At 30.4% G+C, this 21,847-nt stretch overlaps 3 protein-coding genes and 1 long non-coding RNA gene across 4 annotated transcripts in view; 2 read left to right on the top strand and 2 right to left on the bottom strand.

Moving 5' to 3' along the window:
* The window catches only part of LOC135193335 (uncharacterized), a 375,120-nt gene that overhangs the window by 180,788 nt on the left and 172,485 nt on the right, over positions 1–21,847 (bottom strand). The window contains exon 2 of the long non-coding RNA XR_010309163.1: positions 21,481–21,617. This is a non-coding gene — a long non-coding RNA (uncharacterized LOC135193335). The remainder of the gene's footprint in view (positions 1–21,480; positions 21,618–21,847) is intronic.
* Positions 1,626–3,296, top strand: LOC113393285 (cuticle protein 19-like). Its single transcript, XM_026630094.2, has 4 exons — positions 1,626–1,634; positions 1,943–2,293; positions 2,651–2,817; positions 3,206–3,296. The coding sequence occupies exons 1-4, from the start codon at positions 1,626–1,628 to the stop codon at positions 3,294–3,296; spliced, it is 618 nt and encodes a 205-aa protein (XP_026485879.2).
* Positions 6,202–7,762, bottom strand: LOC113393317 (uncharacterized). The gene is made up of 4 exons (XM_026630134.2): positions 7,682–7,762; positions 7,041–7,595; positions 6,700–6,866; positions 6,202–6,340 (listed from the first exon to the last, which is right to left on the bottom strand). Exons 1-4 carry the CDS (start codon positions 7,739–7,741, stop codon positions 6,271–6,273), a joined length of 852 nt encoding a protein of 283 aa, XP_026485919.2. The 5' UTR covers positions 7,742–7,762; the 3' UTR covers positions 6,202–6,270.
* On the top strand, positions 13,863–15,579 carry LOC113393333 (zinc transporter zipt-7.2-like). The gene is made up of 4 exons (XM_026630153.2): positions 13,863–13,986; positions 14,400–14,612; positions 14,922–15,088; positions 15,404–15,579. Exons 1-4 carry the CDS (start codon positions 13,975–13,977, stop codon positions 15,468–15,470), a joined length of 459 nt encoding a protein of 152 aa, XP_026485938.2. The 5' UTR covers positions 13,863–13,974; the 3' UTR covers positions 15,471–15,579.

Below are 21,847 nucleotides of genomic sequence, written 5' to 3'. Positions count from 1 at the left end.
TATTATAATTTAGAATGTATCCTATTTAAAATTAATAGTTATTAATTAGTTCGCCAGGTCGGTGTAAACTAATTTTGAATAAAAATGTACATCACCAAATTTCCAGTTATACGTGGATAATGCTAATATTTAAGGGAAAAGGCATGTCATCCTTGTTAAAGCACCAGCAGGTATCTGGACACACTCCAGCAGGAAACTGCAGCCGTCCACTCTTAATATTTCAGCTTAAAATTTCTAATCCACATGGTGAATATAAAAAAAACCCTCCTGCAATACGAAATAAACCGGTTTAATAATTACGTAAATAACCAAAAGACATAATCTTACCTATATAACCTTTAACGAGAGATGTAAGCAATAATTTACCTTCCGGAGGTTTAAAGTCCTGCTTACTTTTAATGAAGATTTCAACTCCGGAGAATCATTCCAATGGGTCAAAATCACTGTAAACCATAAATTGAACATGACAACGATTTTCTGAATTGTAAACTAAGGCATTTGATCAAAAACAAGAATTAAAAACTTACAATTTTTAAAGGTCGGTAGGCAGATGTGGTAAAAAGTTATATCAAACTTCAAGACTTAATTATTAATATATGCTATTAAAGCACTGATATACTGATCATCAAAAATTAATAAACTCAAGTATTAGGATAACTCATCTATATATTCAGAATATCGAATTTGAAGTTTGCATTCGATGCTGAACCGATGGTATAAAAATGCAAAAAGAACGAAAACTTAAGTTCATGAAACCATGAGGCTGAGTGTGGCCAGTATCAATTACATAAAATACCCTTAATTAAATAGGATTTATATCAATATTTAAATCAAAGAAATAATTATTAATTTAATAGAAGCCAATTATAAGGCAAAATAAATCTGGCATAATAAAAACTTCAAGAATTTTTATTCAAATACAAATATTTATATAGGATAACTGGTAATGAGTTGACCTGAAACGATGCAAAATGACTTCTAAGCAAATACAGCAAACGAATTATATAATAAAATCTAATTGTAATAATTTAATCATTTCACTGAACCCAAAAAATAAATTTAATTTATTATTTAAATTATAAGAAAATGCGAATACTAAGTATTGGGTTAGCTAAATCAAAATATGGGAAGTAGGAAATACGTTAACGGCACGAATTTAAGCGAATTGACACCTTTGTGAGGTTTTAATTATTAATTAAATAGTTAAAATTATAAAAATGATTCTCATGTAACAAACTCTTTTTATGATATCGGTAGGCGGACTAGTAAATGGGCCATCTGATGGTAAGTGGTCACAGTCACCACCGCACATAGGCAATGGCGCTGTATGAAATATTAACCATCGCCAATGTGCCACCAACCTTGGGAACTAAGATGTTATGTCCCTTTTGCCTGAAGGTTACACTGGCTCATTCATCCTTAAGCCGGAACATAACAATACTGGGTACTGCTGTTTGACGGTAGAATATCTGATAAGTGGGTGGTACCTACCTAGACGGCTAGCACATAACCCTACTACCAATAAGAAACAAAGCGAGTAAGTATAATTATATAATTGTAATAAAAATTGATAAATTCCGTCAATAAATCCTTCAACAAAGACTTAAAAGTACTCATAAATAAAAATGGTGAAAGTAAACGAAGGATTGCACTTACCTTCATTATTGACCTGATAAGGAGATAATGGAAAAAATATATATAATATTTAGTAACAAGAAACCCGTTTTACATTTTGCACCAGTATATTCTTTAAAATTAAGCAGGATTTTTTTGTATAAAAGAACGACTTTAATAAAAATATTTATCATTCGCTCGCGGAGTTCACATCATCATATATTATTATAAAAAATATGTTTTCTAAAGTAAGAATCATTATCACGACGTTTATTTATAATTTAAAAGCAGTTTTTAAACATCGCTTATACCTTTTATTATATTACAGATTTTCATCTTCACCACAGTGCTTATAACAGTTGGCGCTCAACACCATTCACATGGACATGCCACGTCATCCCAATCTATAATACGCCACGATACATCCCATAATCAAGGATACAATCACGTACAGTCAATTCATGCGTCTCCAATTGCGTACCATAACTCGGCTCCTATCGCGCACCATGCCACCACCTTGCATGCTGCTCCAATTATCCACCATTTGGCTCCCATCGCTCATCAAGCAACATCCCACCACGCTGTTCCTATAGCTCACTACGCAACACCTTCTGTAGCTCTCCAGCATGCACCCATTCATTACAATCAACATGAGTCTCAAGGACATTATGAATATAACGTAAGTACCTAAGTTATCTATTAGAATTTTTATTTAAATAGTTAGTGAAAATTTTACGTTCACGAGATTTCGAGACGATTGAATAAAAATAAATTGATTACTTGTATACACACAACATAATGAACGTTATTTTGAACATATAGCGGATATAAATAATAAAACTTTTATTGTCTTAAAAGAAAAGTAATTTCTCATAGATCTTTCAACAATTTTATATTTATTAAATTATAATTCAATAATTATAATTACTAATTCGTCAATGGATTGCGATTGACTGATGATGATTTTTTTCTGTATTATTTTCTTTTTGTGTAAAGTAAAATAAAACACAAATAAATAATATCATTTAAATTACAGGCTCACCCAAAATACGAGTTTGAGTACAGCGTCGCTGACCACCATACGGGCGACATTAAGTCGCAGCACGAAGCCCGTGATGGTGATCACGTGACTGGTTCCTACAGCCTGCATCAATCTGACGGTTCCATCCGCACCGTCCATTACAATGCTGATGGCCACAATGGGTAAAAATAATGTTTGCTACTGCTACTGCTGCTAATATTGTAACCTTTGACGCGTACTCATAAAAATATTTAAATGAACTATGTAATCTTGGCGAATCTATTAAACATTAAGTAAAAAATCATTATTAAATACGCCATATTACTAAATACAAGATTGTAAAGACGAATAATCATGGAGTTTTAAATTCAGTTGTATTTTATTAACTTCTCTAATTATTTATTTAAGTACTTAAAGTAAATCGTTTGATGCTTGTTTTTCTCTGTAAAATCTGTATTCCCAGCTTTACATTAAATATCTTTAAGTCATAAGTGCTCGACAAAAAATTGTAATATTTATTGGAAATGGTATATTGAAAAGATTTAACATATATTGTTTTTAATTTTCTAGGTTTAATGCTCAAGTTGAATACTCTGGTCATTCTACTCACGCTCAGCCAGCGACTCACCACGCACCTCAATACGTCATTGGCCATCATTAAGAAAATATATGTGCTTAAATTTTTTGTAAATGCTTGATGATGAATCTAGTCTAATATTAATAAAAAAAAGTATTAATAATTTCATTGTGCAATTTAATAAATACATTTTATAAATAGATTGTTTTTTTTTATGTTTGGTATGTGTGGGTTATTACCTAAAGATTTTTACGAGTACAAGTTGCTAATGTATAATATACTATGTCCTTCCTTGGGGATCAAATTTGCTTTTTCATCAAATTCGTTGGAGACAGGCACAGTCGTTGGAGACAGATTGAAGACAGAGTACCTTATGAATTTATAATATTATTAGTATAGATGAATCTACTACGAGAAAAGTATCGACGATCCGTTTTAGAAACTGTACATACCTAACAATTTTAATCATTACAATGATTTTATAAATTTTGTTTATAAAAATATCTATTTAATCAATAACACCATAATACTGTCAAATTTTCCGGGCTGCTACTGAGAAATTCTCACAGAGAAAACTCCAATATTTTTTTTTATTTCCCTGACCCGGGGCTTGCTACTAGGACCTCGTGATATGCAGTCTCATATGCTAGTCATTAAGCAAACGAGGCAATATAAATAGTCGCAAACTACGAATAATCTCAATCACAAGATCTGTAAACATAATTATCTTTGACTTTGACTTTATACAACAACATTGATCGAGATTTTGATTAAAAGTTGAGATAATGGATATAATAATAATAATTATAAATAATTTATTTCAGAATATATAACCATTTCATTTGTAACAATTTTATTATCCTACTAGTGTTAGTGCAATAAGTAAAAATAAAATGAAACACTGTTTACAATCACTGGGCGGCATTCCATTAGCGATTGCACAACAGTGATATACAAGCAGTCAAGTCTACTAACTATCATGCTAAGGATGCTGTTGGTGCTGCTACTGACTTTGCGCACTAGCGTTTGACATATTTTACGCATCGTGTTATATAAACAATCGACTCGATATTCCGCGAACATTTACGGCGCACTAAAGATTCGCGGCAGCCCCATCAGCACCCGGATTGTTTTATTGCACCCGAAGGGCGCTGCAGGATTTTCGGGTACAATGAGCCGACAGGCTGCACGAGTAAAGGAAAGTACAGTATGATCAGAAAAAGTAGTTTAAACGTCTATGGAGCATCATACAGGCTATCGTATTAGCCCTCTGCACTGATTTATAAGGCGATATAGGACTTGAATCCTGATTTGCGCGTTAATTACGTAAAATATTTAAAAAATTAGTTCCGTTAGTATAGATCAAGCTATACATTAATTCTTGCTTTGGAAGCAAAAACTAATAATAACAAATTCAAATGGTAATTTGCATATTGCTTTTAATATTTTTTTCAGACGATGTATTGTATGGAATATGACTAGGTATGGTTATAGCGACTCCTTTTACGTTTGGAATGTGTTATAATGTGTCGATAATTAGCTTTAAAAACCGAATGTAAGATATATCAACCTGAGTACAACTCATCAGTTATTTAACTACCAAAACTGTAACTAACGTGTTCCTTATTCCAAATGTGTAATGGTTGGTGTGAAAAGGACGAGGTAATTATATTAATTAAAATGCTGCAAAATAAATGACCATGTACTTCTATCATTCATACATGTATACATAACCTAACACGGCTTTGTCGTAACCGGTCAAAGATTTTACTATTACGTTAATACTGAGAAATAATATTTTGCAGTCATACAGTTACGTAATTTCGCTTATGTTAAGTATAACAGAATATTTTAATGCTTGTGTATAGTTTTAGATTAATTAAAAAATATAGTGTGTTGGAAAGCTAAAACTATAACCGAATATTAGCGACAGACAATAAAACATCAAAAACAAGCGCTGACAGGCGACTGTAAATATATATTTTTTTTATTTTTCTAATTATGATAATAACCTAAATAATTAATAAGAAGAACAATTTCCAAACAAAAAAAAAAAAATTAAATATTTAACAAAGTGAAACAAATCAATTTTGTTTTTTATTACGTCAAGCTGGTAACATCTCAATAGAATAAACCTTAAAAGATTTTAATCTCGTCTAGCCGTTCTGTATACATACACTATATAAAACTGTTTACTTTTTTAGTGTCAGTTAATTTAAACAATTCTGAACAGATATAATACAAACGTGTGTTTGTGTTTGTACACATACTATATGCATGTTTTATGAGCGACGAAAAAGATATAAGCAATGAATAAATATAAATTACTCCATAATAAGCACCCAGTTGTCGCCCGCAACTTTGCTTGCGTTTTAGATATTGTTCGTCAGGTGTTAAGCATAAAGAAAGAGCAACAGACAGACAGAGTTATTTCGCATTTATAATAAGGAACTACCTACATTACTTGATGTCGGTTTAAATTGATTTGATTCGGAACAATTTTTTTTATTGCAAAAATACGATAATCACTGCCGCCAGTATTGGAAGTCAATTACCTCAACTGGTTAACAATTTAAACACACATTCACAAAACAATTCGTGTAAGTGTGTATAAATTACTAATGTTATTTCATTCATTCAAGATACAATTTGCGCGGACGTTAACCCCGATTAAATGAAATCTTCCGTCTCCTTTCACTGTTAAAAATAATTAAAAAAAATGTTTCATGCATATTATTGGTCTGACATATTTTTTTTATTATCGTTTTAATGAAATAATTCTCATTATTTTAAATATATATATATATTTGTTACCTCTATGAAAAAAAATTAATAATAAAATTAATCGTTAAAAATTTGCATAAGCCTAACAAAAAATGTGTATTAATAATAGTATAATATCACATATTCATATATTTCAAATTAAAAGTCATAGAATGAGATAAAAGCACATTTTATTATAATAAACATAATAACATAAAAAACATTTACACATATAGTAACAATAACAGCGACAATAATTTAGACTCAGTCAGTCTTAAATAAATAGGAAATTAATTTAATTCTCATGATGGCTCTCAATATGCACGTGTTGTCCAGGAGCTGAGTGCTTAACGACAGCGTTAAATCTGAAAGTAAATATAAACTAATTTAGAATAATAATACAGAAAAGTTGGATAGAAACTGTAAAATCGTAGTTTAAGTAAACTCTAACACTGTTAATTCGAAATTTAATTTTAATTTATGTAATATTCGGATCGTAATGAAATATAGATTCTATCTTGAAGAAACTAAGGAACTCAGTACTTAGTTGTTTTAAGATACAAAATTATACTATATAAAAATTATTTACTAATTCCAAGCCTATTTTTCAACTATATATAATTGTAATCAAATCGTATTAATGCCTTGTATGGACATTGTTTAAGTTATGCTATATACAAAAATATCAACTAAACGAAAATTCTAATAATGTTTTTAACTTTACCCGTGGTGTTTGTCGGAGGTGTATTCAACAGTCCTAATGGAACCGTCGGCTTCGTGCAGAGAGTAAACGCCCTTTACATTGTCGCCATCGCGGATCTCGTGCTGGTACTTGTTGTCTCCGGTGTGTGGATCCTCAACTTTGTATTCGTACTGGTATTTAGGGTATGCCTATATAAAAGATAACAACATATTTAACAAAACTATTTCGTAAACGTTAAACGATTTAATGATCTGATTTGTGAATAAAATAGATGAGTGTGATACGAATACATTAATAGAAAGTTGTTATAAGATAGGTTCCGGACATCCGTGAACGAGTTAGCGTTTTAAATTAGAACTTACATAATAGTCAATTGGCTCATCGTGGGAATGGGCATCAATTTGGTGATGAGCTGGCGCTTGGTGCTCAGATTCTTGAGCGTATTCGTAACGGTGAGCCGGTACACGAATGTAGTGGGCTTCTTCACGAGCTGGCGCAGAGTGAGCCTCGTGAGATACGCTCGGATAGTGCAAAGATTGAGGGTTAATCTTAGCATGTGCAGCCTGTTGAAGTTTCACTTGCTCGTGTCCTTGATAATACTGCTTGTAAGCGATTGCCTGCTCATTTTGTTCTCCGTAGGACTCCTGGGACTGAGACTCCTCGTGGACCGGTTGATAATGTAGAACGCTCTGAGATGAAACTGCTGGCTCATGTTGGACTTCCAAAGAAGCAGGAACATAGATAGGTGCGTTTTGGTCGTTCTCATGAATAGGAGCTGGTTCCTGGTTAACAAGTCCTAGAGTCTTGTGCACAGAAGGATATCTATATTCCTTTTGCTGTTCCTGTTGAACTGGTCTGTACTTGTAGATGCGCTCCTGCCCGACGCACGCCGTCACAGCGATAGCACAAACCAAAATCTGAAAGAATTTTCATAACGTTAAAACAATTCGACTTTAAATTCCCTGCATAATTTTAAATTCGTAAGTATTTGATTCAAACGCACTTTAGCTAACATGTTGATCTTTCTTCTGAGACTTCCGCAGTGAAACTGATGAATTAACATTGACTTAAACCTTAATATATACCGGAGACGTTACGAGAAAGAATTGAATCAATCTGTTACTGCTTGGGGCGTCAAATTTGTAACCCACAACACGCGCACAATTTCTGTGACGTAATTTACGTAACCAATGTGAAGGTTGTCTGTCCAGTTAAGAACAAAGTACTAAAAAATAATTGTATTCGGAAATTATTTAACAATCATTTATTGTCTCAACCTTTCAAATACATGAAACTATATAATTTACAAGCAGTAATTAATAATTATGCAAGCAGAAATTGCTTTTTATATCTGTCTAAAATATAAACAGATTTGCCATTTTTTTTAATATTACATGTAAGAAAACATGTATTTTGTATTTATTCAAATATTATTTGTCAGTTTAAAAAAAAATAGTTCATTTGTGATTGTACAATTATTTGAGTAATATGCTTTAGATATAATTATACAGTAAAAAATTAATTCTGTAAAAATAAAATCTAAATGAGTTGATCATTATTATAATTATTGTCAAAATATCCTACACAATATAATTTTGGATTATGAGATATCCAAAACCCCTGATCTAAGGCAATTTAATAAGCGAGTATTTTGAGAGTAATTTATTTTTTAATCTCATTACCATACAGCCCATAAAGTACTTTGACAATTTGAGGTTTCTAAAACTTCTACAAAATACAAAGTCAATATTAGTATTCAGATTTAACGTGGATCTAGTTCTCTTTGCATCTTAACATAACGTTTTAGAAACGCAATGAATACTTCGAAATGAGCTGAACATTAGCATAACTTGAGAAACCTCCATTACGATTTACTTAAATATTATGTATAAAATAATCTTTTTTTAATATTAAACTAGCTGTTACCCGCGGCTTTGCCCGCGTAGAATATGAATATATTTACAAATTAATTTCAAATGTTACGTTAATGTAATACCTCTTTGTATACCACATTGGTGTGTATTTCAGCCCTTAGGGTAGAATATCCAGAAACGCTTAAATGAGAATCAACTCATTTTTAATCTGAAGCCCGAAAATAAAATTTCATGTTTCTAACTTAAAAATGACGGACTTCCAGACTAACCTGTATACGAAATGTCAACCCCTACTTTTTCCCTTTAGGCGTAAAATATCAAGAAACGCTTAAATACGTATCTTCTCCATATTAATCGGTATCCCAAAAATAAAATTTGTAGCTTTTAACTTCAAAAATTACAGACTACCAGACTAACCTATATACGGAATGTTAACCCTATTTCTTCCCTTTGGCGTAAAATATCCAGAAACGCTTAAATACGTATCTACTCATTTTTAATCAGTATCCCAAAAAACAGTTTTTTGTTTTTAATTAAAAAAATGACGGACTTCCATAAAAACTTTCATCCCTTATTACACCCCCTCAGAGGTAGAATATCAAGAAACGCTTAAATACGTATCTACTAATTTTTAATCAGTAGCCCATAAACAGTTTCATGCTTCTAACTTAAAAAATCCATACGAACGTTCAACCCCTATTTCACCCATTTAGGGGTAGAATATCCAAAATTCCCTCCTGAGTGGGTGTCATGATATGTTATTTTATAAGTGTACAGCCTAAAATATAAGTTTTATGCTTCTAGTTCTAAAAATTCTAAACATGACAATACTTTCAACAACTTACAACCTTTCATCCCCCTTTTCAAACCTTTACAGCACTTTTTTTTCACTTTTTTTTATTATCATAAGGGTTATCACTTACAGATAGAGACATACCATCGCGAACTTTTTTATAGACATTTTTGAGGTGTGCAATTCTGTAGTACATTATTTTGATCTATCTAGTAGGGTTCAGCCAGCGTTTACAATGTAAGCGCAAAAAATGTATAAATTTACGACATCACATTAGAAACTTTTAAAATTATCAGTGTTACTTAACTATATTGTCTATGTATTATATATAAAAACCTTCCTCTCTATTCTACTCTATCTATTAATAAAACCGCATCAAAATTCGTTGCCTAGTTTTAAAGATTTAAACACACAAGGGGACATAGGGACAGAAAAAGCGACTTTGTTTTATACTATGTAAAGAAGATGTAATGTTTTAACATAAGAGAGGTAGCATATTAGACGTAATAATTTAAAAATATGTAAGTGTTTTTGTATTTCCGGATCTGATTAGAACTAAACAATGATATTTCGATAGTTATATTCATAGTTAAATATTAAAAAACGTAGATAAATAAACCTCGCCTTATTGGCTCCACTATTGACAGGAGGGCTGGTTCGTTTTTTTCCCTGAGGATCGGAATTGCTATTCAACGGGGAAATGCATTCTTGACACCATTCCACGCAGTCCTGATTTATACAGTGGCGCATTGGCGATGTAAGGACGGGTTAATATTTCTTACAGCGCAAAGCCTATGAGCGGTGACCACTACTATTAAACAACTACTAGTAAACTTCACTATCTGGGAAAAGGTATATCTGGAGCAATGCTTAGAGTTTGTTCTACTATATTGCTCCAATGCAGGTTTCCTGCCATATTACATATTAACACTAATAAATCATATTAAAACTCGGTGGTGTTTGCCCACCTTTGGTTTGAATGCCTTAGCACTTCACGTTGTATAATATAAAAAGTATTTAAAAATTATCTGAAGCGTGTACTCTTACTTTTAACATATATCGATTTCAACAACGATTTCATAATCAATTGCAATCATTCCGGCAGGAATGTTGGATCGATAAAAAGAGCATCTGCAGTTTTTTTTTATATTAAAATTATATATTTAGACATATAATATAAATTATATTAATATTATAATAATAAATATAAAAAAATGTTTTCTTTTTGATTGATTTTTACCGATTTTTCCGCATATCATCTTTCATATTATTTTTGTTTATAGTTATAGAAATATAGTCTATATAGCATATTTACTTAAGATATAGCTTATTCTACCAAAGTAATCAGATAGAAAATCATCGGTCCAACCGCTTGCATAGTGTATGCACCGAAAGCGGTTGGACCGATAATTTAAACAATAGTATGAAAATATTTTAATTGAACTAAATTGACCCAAAGTATTATACAATTTCAGAATACAAAGCGTATTAATTTTAAACGTTTTATGTTTATAAATATTTCTTTTTAATATTTGGTATTTGAAACAATACGTTTAGAAATATTGCGAAGAATTTAAATATACGCGTAAAAAAAAATACGCAGGTGTTTTTGTATAACGCATTTACACAGTTACCTACTGCGGCGAATAGATCAGTCGGCGAAAAATCTGTATCTATGAGATATACTTAACAATCCGTGTGAACTCGTGACGTGGATCTAATAAAAAGCAAATAATAACGGATCGGCTTAGTAGAACATTCAATGACCTTACTAAAAGTCATGACTACGTTCTGTATCTATGAATATTGAAACCGTGAACTAAATTTCTTTTGCAATGACCTGTGATCAATTTTGGGCATTCAATTGTGGTCCTAACAAAGTTTTCATGCAGTTTGTACTATTCTCTATCCTAAAACTAAACGAGATAAGAGTACAAAGTTTATTATTGACAATCAAACACTTATGAATCTTATTATTATAATTACTCGAGGAATTCAACGATTTATATACATTTATATAAAAAATACCTTAAAACACATGCTTACTCATACTTGCGTGTACATAGTTTAATATTGATTTCCAGTATTTAATTGCATTTAAATAATAATTATTTTTTATATTTACTTTAACTATTACAAAGATTTAATAATAACGTAAGATTACAACAATTCGTTACTATTGGAATTATGCAAACCGTTACGGTTGACCTTGCTCTACAACTTATGAAAAACAAAATAAAACATCAAAACAATTGGACAAGATTGTTCCTATTATACAAACTATAGTACTAGCAATATCAATAGACTTATTTCTTTTATTGGATAAATTAAAACATTTATATGCACAGTGGTTCAAAATGATCTAGGCAGATATCCGACAGACTTATTAATTTAATTTAAAATTCTATACCTGGTTAAACACGATAAATATAGCAGCATAGCTAAAAGAAATTATTTATATTTTAATGAGGAGGATGAATGAACAAGCCAATGTAATTATTGACCTAACCATCTGGTGGTTACATCATTAACGTAAAAAGTAAAAGTAAAGTAACCGCGATATAAATAATGATTTTAATATAATTCCAACACGACGCTTCACTTATCATATAAACTCTTCCTCATACTTTAAACCTCATTTGTTTGAGATCGACGTATCCCAAGCATTCATTCGGGGCCCAGCGTTACTCACTTACCGAAATATTTTGATTATATTTGTACCGCTATGACATTTGATATTTATATTAATCATTATAAAGCAAGACAATTTATCAACCTGACAATTTCACAGTTCTGGAAATATCCTTCTCTATTTCTGCTGCAAGCTTATTCCGCGATGCGTGCGTGATGCACACATGAAGCAGAGTTTTTCTTTACCGCGAGGATGAAACAAATTATACCCAAATTAGGCATATGAAAACTCAGCGGTGATTGCCGGCGTTTGAGTCCGTGACCTTCGGTAAATATCCACGTGTTAAAACGAACGAGACGTGTAAGCACTGACGAAGGCAGAACGCTGAATTAAATCTATACAATACGCCATTTAAAAAAAACAATCTCAACTTATGATCATGTAAACTCAATGGTGTCAAGAATATTGACAAAGTAACGTCGAATCACATTTATTTATCTATGGGTGAATAAGGTATTAATTTCACTTAAAACTGTGTCCTCGTTAATTTGACAACAATTTTGGCGTTGTCAAAAGTGTCTACAACTACCGTACTTAAATCATTATATCAAATTCCACATAGTAGTTTTTATTCGATTCATCATGAAAAAACATTTATATCCCTAAACAAAAACAGGTATTTATTTTATAAATACATCGAATGTTTTTATAGTCTATTATATAATGTAATTAGTGATGATGAGTTTTAATAAACAATAAATTCCGATATTAAATTGATTGGACTTTATTATCAGCGATTTCTAAATACTGTGCACGTAAATGCATGTATTTATACAATTATATTATGAATCCGCTGTGAAGATGTTAAAAACATAATAGTCTTCATTTCATATTATTACCTTTTATTAGGTAAAAATTATTTTCGATTGCCCGATTTTATAATTAACTTGTGATTACATTCTTAAATTATGCTGATTACGATTTACTTATACAATGTAAAGGATGACGTTTTGCACGATTACTAGCAGTACATAGCGGCTTCATTTCTGATACATTTTACAGGGTTTCGATTTTACTAGATCTTTGTTTTTTTATATGATTAAAGTCATTATCCAAAAATTACAAGATAACTAATAGACGCACCAACGTTTTTCATATATATAGACTAACTGTCTATCCGACTTCGGCTAGGTAGAATAAAAAAATAATTTACTTCAAGATCGCAGCAGGTCCAATATAAACTGTACAAACCCACTCAAATTCACACAATTCATCATACCTACGTATTTATATATACTTATGTATGAAATATTTATTTAACTTCCATATATTATACTTACTTATGTAATCTATATGGGGCATTTAGTTATAAAAGACGGAATACTATGATTACATTATATAATACTAAGTAATACTTCTGCAAATTCGTTTAATTGTACGACGACTAACTGCTCAAACTGCTTATTTCAACAGTATTTACAATTTCCACTTATAATTTTTTATTTTTCTAGATTATTAACATTTAAGGAGCTTGGTATATCATTTTTGTAATACAAAAATTAGTAGTTTTTGTTTAAGTATATATATTATGTGTATTGTATTTCTTTATCGAATTATATATAAGATATTTATTTGAATTTAACTTATATAAAAATCCAAAAACATTTGTTAGACACGGACTTTTATAGTGAAATTACCAATAATAGTATTATACGCGCTTTCAATGTAATTAAACCTACGAAATGACTTGCATAATATAATAATTTGCTTACAAACTATCAACAATATGGTAAGTGAGTGTTCTTAGTAAACTTTTTACGAAATGATTGCGAGCTGCTTAAAGTATGCAGTTAACGCTTTATGATACTAACATTAGTGAAATCAACATTACCTTGGATAGATACTTTAGTTATAGATATAAAAGACGCCATTCTTAACTGAAATGTATCAGTTCACAGTTTGACTTAGCACCCTAAACAGAAAATAATCAAGTCAATATGTACTCCAAGGTATACAAACCCTAAATACATATTAAGTGAAAGTGTAATAAGAATATGTGTCATGTTCATAATTAATAGTGATTATTTAAAAAAAAAGTTTTCAAAAAAAATTAATTATATTTAAAAATACTTAATATTTTTGTATTTAGTCTAGAAAATACCAATTTATTATATAGTGATTTTTACAGACAGTTTTTGGAGCGCTAATCAAATAACAGTTTTTTTTTTTTTTAAACTAACCTAGTTTTCCAACAGTTGATTTTAATCATAAATCTTTGCTAACTTAAAAAATAGTACAATATTACCATTTTTATAATGACGTATCGTTTGTTTAGTTTATATAAAATCTATATTTACATACATACATAAATATTACTTAATAACGTAACACAAAAACTAAATATTGGCTCTTTCGGTTTCAGGTGTTTTGTTTAGCCGCTCTTATCGCCGCTGTAGTGGCACATGAGCACGGCCATGCCCCCGCTTACTCATCTCAGCACATCTCTCGTCATGATGGTAAACCTGAAATAGTTCATGTTGGACATGGACACGAGGGTCATGGACACGAGGGTCATGGACACGATGGTCATGGACATGGACATGGACACGGACACGGCCACGCCATTGACTACTATGTAAGTATTTCACATGGAGTAATAGATGATCAAGACAATGAATCACTAATTTCTTTAATTTCTTATTATAATTAAAAAAATAATACATTCAATGATTAAACATAAATCACTTACTATAATTTACTAATATATTAAATAATCTATGTGATTTAACTGTCAAAAGAACTAGGTACTACTTATTTCTATACCGGTTCTTCTCAGTAGAATCTATATTCTGAACCGGTGGTAACTTTAAATCTAAATTGATCATCTAAATTTATTTTAAGCATTGTTTAAATAAAAGTATAATTTTTTTAATATTATTTTCAGGCTTACCCCAAGTATGACTTTGCATACAAAGTAGAGGACCACCATACCGGCGACATCAAGTCCCAGCATGAGAGCCGCGACGGTGATGTCGTAAAGGGCTACTACGCCTTACACCAGCCCGATGGCTCTGAAAGGGAGGTCCATTACCATGGCGACAAGCATACCGGGTAAATATTATCTACTCTTAGCAATTTTAAGTTTAAGCGTACTCACAAACTGCTACTACTATGATATGTTCTTTCCCGTGCTCAATAATATAGATCGTTAAAATTTCCGTTATTTTTTCCATCAAAGCATGTTACTTTGTCATTGAATAACATTTATTATTTATAATATCATTCATAAGGAGAATTTATAAATTACCAAGTATAAAAGTAAGCGATATTGATAAAGTAATACTTAACTTATTGACATAAGCGATATTTTTATTTAATACTAATTTAGTAAGTAAGTTAATACTAAATTATATATGTTTTTTACAGTTTCCACGCTGACGTGAAATACGGTGTGCATCACATCGCGCCCCTTAAACATTACCACCACGACTGAATATTTGTTAACCAAATATGAAAACTTGTTGTCTTGTTAAGTTATCGTCTTGGGCGTATTGTTGATTAATATTTTATATATTTTATACGAATAAAAGAACATCATCCTATTGATATCTTTTCTTTCATCACCTTTGCGATATAATTGATAGAAATTCGTGAATTCCAAATTAAAAAAAAAAAATAGTTGAAATATCAAAATTTAATAAAAAGTTATGTTGACTGAACATTTCAATTACAAATAAATGCAACGGAATCACAGTTGACTTTTAATTTCTAAAGATATATAGTCGATCGAAGCCAGTACCGGATTTTGTAGATCTCATTTCGTCACTAAATCAAATTTAAGTTTATTATGTAATATAAAATTTATTCACATTGTAAATATTTTAGTCCGTGAATAAATATTATTTTAATAATTGAACATATTCTATAATACTTACAGATTCTATAATACCATTATCATCTCGATGTAAAATAAGCTGTGAATTTGACCTAAATACACTAAAGCTGTGTTTATAAAGATAATAGCCATTCGATATAAATAAACTTGGCACAAAAACAAGAAAAGTAACAAAATAAAAGAATGAATGAAACTAGGCTGGCTATGAAACTTAGATACGGTCATGGTCACGGGCGCATGCACTTATATTTTAAAGATATTTTAACCTACTGTGACGTGACTATCGAATTTATAGATAGAATAGAGTAAAAACAAAATACAGTTATATACAAAAGGTAATTGGTGATCTACACAGAATCAAAATATACAAACATATTTTAGATTGCTTTATTTGAAGAGTTAATATAATAACCATCATTGTATTTATAAAATTGAAGGCGTTACATCTAAATACCGTATTTGATAATACATTGATAATATCAGAAATATTTTAAATTTCGAACAATGAACTTAAACAGAGAAGACCATATGGCAATACATTTGTTCGTTTACATCAAACGTATATTGTTTAAGCTTCTTGTCCTATATGTATTTAAATATTAATAAATATTTTCGTGTAAAGGAGTTTGATTTACTAAAAAATGTAAACCGATGTTAAGAATAGTTCCGGTGAAGAGATAAGACTTTTTGTATCAGAAAATTATTGATTATTATAATATCAGGTATTATGAAATTATTACTTTTTTTTTCTAAAACCTATTTCTTCCTATATTTAACTAATAATCTTTTGTTTAATTTTATCCAAAATCTATACTAATATTATAAATGCGAAATTAACTCCGCCTGTGTGTTACTATTGCACGGCCAAACAACTGAAGCTTGACCTATTAGGAAGGACCAAAGCTACTTTTATATCTAATACCTGACGACTAACCCCTTAAATGCGTGTGAAGGCGCAGGCGACAACTAGTAAAATATATTTCTTTATTTTTATTTTTATTAAATAAATGAGCATGCGTTTTGAATTTATGTCTTGTATTGTATAATAGAAGATATGATTTTTCAGTGCAGAAGGACACCTTATAACCGGTGAAAGCTTCACTTAATATAGTTCTGTAAAATGACGATTCAAAAGGGCTTGTAAAAAAAGCCAACTTGAATAAAGTATATTTTGATTTGAAACAAAAATCAAACACTTATTTTGTGATCCGATTAACTTATTATATTTAACGCTTTAACGATAATATGACCTAGTATTAAACAAAGGAACGAGACATAATTTTTTTTAGATTTATTTAGATTTTAGTTTAATTTAAATAAATACACCAGTTAAGAAAGCCCAGTGTGACTGAACTGTGAAAGTTTAGTACGCCAAATATACGGTTATGATTCTTGTCGACTGTGAAGGATAAGATAATAAGTATGAACAACTGACAATAGACTTTTTATATGGGTACAAAGAGATCGCTATGTAGCGATAAGGTCGACAAAATTGTATGCTTCTTATATCTAGACTGTATCCATGTTTTATTCATTTATTTTCTCTTTCTGGTGTACATAAAGTGTGAAGTACAAAAGATGTGCGTACTGTATCTAGTAACAGCGTCGGATTTGTTGTTAAAAGCACCTACTACTACCTTCCAACAGCCACACTTATTCCTTCTTAAGATGCATATAATAATCTATTACGAAATCTTAACAGACTTACCATAGCAATAAAGTCTTATAACAAAACTAAGCATAAAATTTATTACTCAGGTCTAGACCGAATAATCACCGAATATATCTTAAGCCTGAATAAAGTTTGTATAAAACTTCTTAGAAGTAATAAAACTGTTTCGTTTTTTGTTTTCCAACCATTGAAATCTATTTTAAGGAAATGTAGTTAATAGTTTTTTTATGACAATTAACTATATAGTCATTTGTTTAAAGTAATATTGAAAAATTAATTCAGTGCTTACTAATTTACCATATTGCTTTGTGCAACATAGTGTTATAGTAAAATTTTAATCTAATTTGCCAACTAATGTAATTTGTTCATTCACATATAACTTATTATATTCAAAACAATATAACCTACTTGTTATATGCAAGATATAAAAATAATAATACTGAAAGTTTATTGAGTTGTGTTATTTATTTTTAAAAACATACCGTCTAAAATTAAAATCTACAGTATTGTAACATGTTGATTATGTACACGTACACGAATTATAAACAACAATAAAATATTAATTAAAGAAATTAAAAAACAAAAATAGATTATTACGTAAAAACTAAATTTTATTGAATGCATTCTGCCCTTAGCTTACTTATACAATTCACTTACATTATTGGTAAAGTATTTGGTAAATTGGAATTTCAACTACACGCATTACAAATGCTTTTAATGGCTTCATAAAACAGTTTATTAATAGTACCAGCCCGTTAATGTTTCCCTGCTGGACTAAGGCCTAATCTGAGGAGAAGGTTTGGATCTAATTAGACCACGGGTCAATGCGGGATGGTGGATACATATGTAGTAGAAATTCACTGCTACTTAACAAGTTGCAGATTTCACGACGTTTTCCGTTACCGCCGAGCACGAGGTGAATTATAAATACACCCTACGAACATAGAAGCAGATTGGTGCTGATCCCTTAATCGGTTAAGATGCATACATTATTACCACTGGGTCGTCTCAGTTCTGATTTTGGGATATCCTTAACCAAAATACTGATGTAAATTAAGCTGAAAACGAAAAGTTCTGTAGTAATTATAATTTATCAGAATTTAAAATATTATTTCAAAGACAAACTTTTTTTTTTTATTTTAAGTGAATATACGTTTTATTTATATTGTACTGTATTAAAAACGATGTAACAAAAACCCTATTGGATTTATCCGTACATCGGTATTCGTTGTCAACACTTATAGACTTAAAACTATACAATAATAACAAAATAAAATATAAAAGAAACAAGAAGCAGGTACATAGCAAATAAATAATGTTACAATTAGTTGTTTATTTTTTTCATAAAACAGCGATAAACGAATTGACGATGTGACTATTCATTAACCTTAACACGAAACTTAACTTAACCTTTAAACGAAACAATATATTAAAAAAAAAGATGTTTTATCATGAATAAAACACCATAATGACTTTTTTTAACCCTTTTTCATTCTTATAACGGTCATTCATGCTTCATAGATATTTAGCTAAACGTACGTGTCACTATTAAGAAACAATTGCAAATACTGTGTACAGCGTGCTGAAATATATTTATTGGACGTTGCGTATAGTGAAATTATTACCCTTGCTATTATAGATATAAAAGACATGAAATTTTGTTACAACGTATCATTTGGTACAGAGTTTTATCAAGAGGTGTTTATAAGATATAAGCAAAATGTTTTTCAAGGTGATTTTTTTTATATATTCTCTTGTCCAAACATAGGACTATATATTATAGAAAACTTAATTTTAACAAATAGTAAGATTTTGGATCTCAAAGTGTAGTGTTTTTATTTTTGTTTTTTTTTTAAATCATATTTATGTGTGTGTTTATTTACGTTCGGCGCAGGAAAACTTGCATAAATAGAAATTCTACCATATTATATATTGACCAAATGAGCAGTAAATGGGCAAAGTGGATAAGCTCAAAACTTATAACATAGAAGGAAGGTTTTTACTCAGCGGTGTGTTTTTACATATATCATGTGGATATTATTATCTTTCAGATTCTGTGTTTCGCTGCCTTCGCTACTGTTGCTGTAGCGCATGGCCACGTAGCTTACTCATCACAGCACATTTCTCGTCACGACGGACATCCTCACATCGTACATGTTCATGGACACGGACACGGACACGGACATGTTGATTATCATGTTAGTAATCATGGTCAAAATTTTGATTACCGATGAACAATTTTATTGATAATAAAATTTATATTTTAATAATAACCAGCTAGTCTTAAGGCTCTGTGCAGACCAGTCTGGGTACCAAGGACTCATCAATTAGTTGATCGTTTGAAATTTAATTACCGTTTGAAGCTTGAAGGGTGAAGCTACCAGTGCAATTACAAGCACAAGAGAAATAATATCTTAAACGGATAGATTTTTTTTATAGCTGTGCTATTCTATATGTATACTACTTGGAGCCATATTGGAATATTTTTTAATTTTTTTGATTGTAAGTGTTTTCCTACTTCCAAGTAAACATTGGTTACAGGCTCACCCAAAGTACCATTTCGAATATAAGGTAAATGACAAACACACGGGCGACATCAAGTCCCAACACGAGAGCCGCGATGGTGATGTTGTAAAGGGATACTATTCACTCCACCAACCAGACGGCTCCGTAAGGACTGTCCACTATCATGGCGACCATCACACTGGGTAAGAATACAAATTTAAAAGACAACTTAAAAAAAAAAGGTAAATCATTTGGATTTGCCTCATTTTACCATCCGGTTGAAAATTATTTCCAAATCATATAAAACCTTCGATATTCAGAATAAATGTGTTTATATTTATTTTTACTGTGTTACAACCCTTATGTAAGATGTTATTTTAAAAAATATTACAAATTAATTATTTTGTTCACAGATTCCATGCTGATGTTAAATACGCCGTTCATCATATCGTCCCTAAGAAACACCACCATTAATTGATATTAATTCGTTTGATTTGTTATTAACTCTAAGATCTTAATAAATATTATGTGATTCTTTTATATTAAGATTCATATTAGTATCTACGAGCTGTTTACTATGTTATTTGTTAATAAAATGTTTTTATTTTTGTAAATAAAACATATGAATATACTTCAGATTTTTGAATATTTCCATATAATATAAGTCAATCCAAAAATCTTAAATATAAACAATAGTGGATTATATGTTTGTAATTCGTATTATAGATAAAGATTCAATAGTTCAAACACTAGTTGAAATAAATTAAATTGAAAAAATAATGTTAGCTCTGTTATTAAGACTAAAGAGCCTTATGCAGCATTCTTATGAGCACTTTTTCAATGTTTCATGGACGTTATTGTTGACGTTTTGAATATAAACATATAACCTATCCTTATATATTTGACTTCTTTTGATAGCTTCACAAATTGCAATTCAAAAATTGTTCCCTAATTTTCGCGTGAACAATCAATTTATATTTTCTGATCCAGCTCAACTCAAATACCTATTTGTATAGTTTCAGCTGAATTCATGGCATGCTCTGATTTTCGTACCTTCTTATTTTTGTATCAAAATCAATGTATAGCTTATTCCAATAGAAGTGGGAAAAAAGATAAACAAACTTTAGATTTAAGTTTTTCATGCGATTTGCTAATAACTCAGCTATGTTGTGCTATGATTAATATAACTTTATTTATAATACAACACTATTGCACTTAACCACATATTTCCACTTTAATTTTACTTCCAAAATTTCGATAAAAGTTTCGTCGCCGTTCAAAACGGCATTTTTTCGGAAACCCATAGTGAATGTCATAGATTAATCAAGCTCAATTTTCTGTGAAATGTTGTTTATTTGGTATTTATATTATCTGCTATAATTCATTAATTACTGTCATGACACCTTAAGTGCTAAATATATATACCGATACGACTTAGGAACCTTCAAGAAAAAAGCGTACTCTTTCCTGAAAGGCCGGCAACGCACCTGCAAGCCCCCCGGTGTTGCAGATGTCCATGGGCGGTGGTAGTCACTTTCCATCAGGTGACCCTCGTGCTCGTTTGCCACCTCTACCATAAAAAAAAAAAATAAAAAAAATATAAACTTAGGAGATCGGAACGTTGAGGATAAATTACGACTTACGATATATGTATGTATATATATATATATATATGATTACCAATTGCGCAGTCCTTATTAAAATAAATTAATGATGTTTAAATGAAGTAGATTTACAATATCGAATTTTATTTACGTGGATTTTGGAGAGAACGGCGTCATCATAATTATTGTGTTTA

Source organism: Vanessa tameamea, chromosome 6 (genome assembly GCF_037043105.1).
Source record: "Vanessa tameamea isolate UH-Manoa-2023 chromosome 6, ilVanTame1 primary haplotype, whole genome shotgun sequence".
Taxonomy (NCBI): Eukaryota; Metazoa; Arthropoda; class Insecta; order Lepidoptera; family Nymphalidae; genus Vanessa; species Vanessa tameamea.
Note: the sequence above shows the minus strand (reverse complement) of the source record. Positions and strands in the feature narration are given on the sequence as shown.

What these genes read in the sequence shown, in the direction of transcription:
- LOC113393317 (XM_026630134.2), bottom strand. Translation starts at nt 7,741, where the DNA reads ATGTTAATTCATCAGTTTCACTGCGGAAGTCTCAGAAGAAAGATCAAC. An exon ending in AGATCAACATGTTAGCTAAA is followed by an intron (nt 7,596 to 7,681) that starts GTGCGTTTGAAT and finishes AAATTCTTTCAG; the next exon opens with ATTTTGGTTTGTGCTATCGC. An exon ending in ACCTCCGACAAACACCACGG is followed by an intron (nt 6,341 to 6,699) that starts GTAAAGTTAAAA and finishes ATTTACTTTCAG; the next exon opens with ATTTAACGCTGTCGTTAAGC.
- LOC113393333 (XM_026630153.2), top strand. An exon ending in GCCACGCCATTGACTACTAT is followed by an intron (nt 14,613 to 14,921) that starts GTAAGTATTTCA and finishes TATTATTTTCAG; the next exon opens with GCTTACCCCAAGTATGACTT. An exon ending in CATGGCGACAAGCATACCGG is followed by an intron (nt 15,089 to 15,403) that starts GTAAATATTATC and finishes TGTTTTTTACAG; the next exon opens with TTTCCACGCTGACGTGAAAT.
- LOC113393285 (XM_026630094.2), top strand. An exon ending in AAGGACATTATGAATATAAC is followed by an intron (nt 2,294 to 2,650) that starts GTAAGTACCTAA and finishes TTTAAATTACAG; the next exon opens with GCTCACCCAAAATACGAGTT. An exon ending in AATGCTGATGGCCACAATGG is followed by an intron (nt 2,818 to 3,205) that starts GTAAAAATAATG and finishes TTAATTTTCTAG; the next exon opens with GTTTAATGCTCAAGTTGAAT.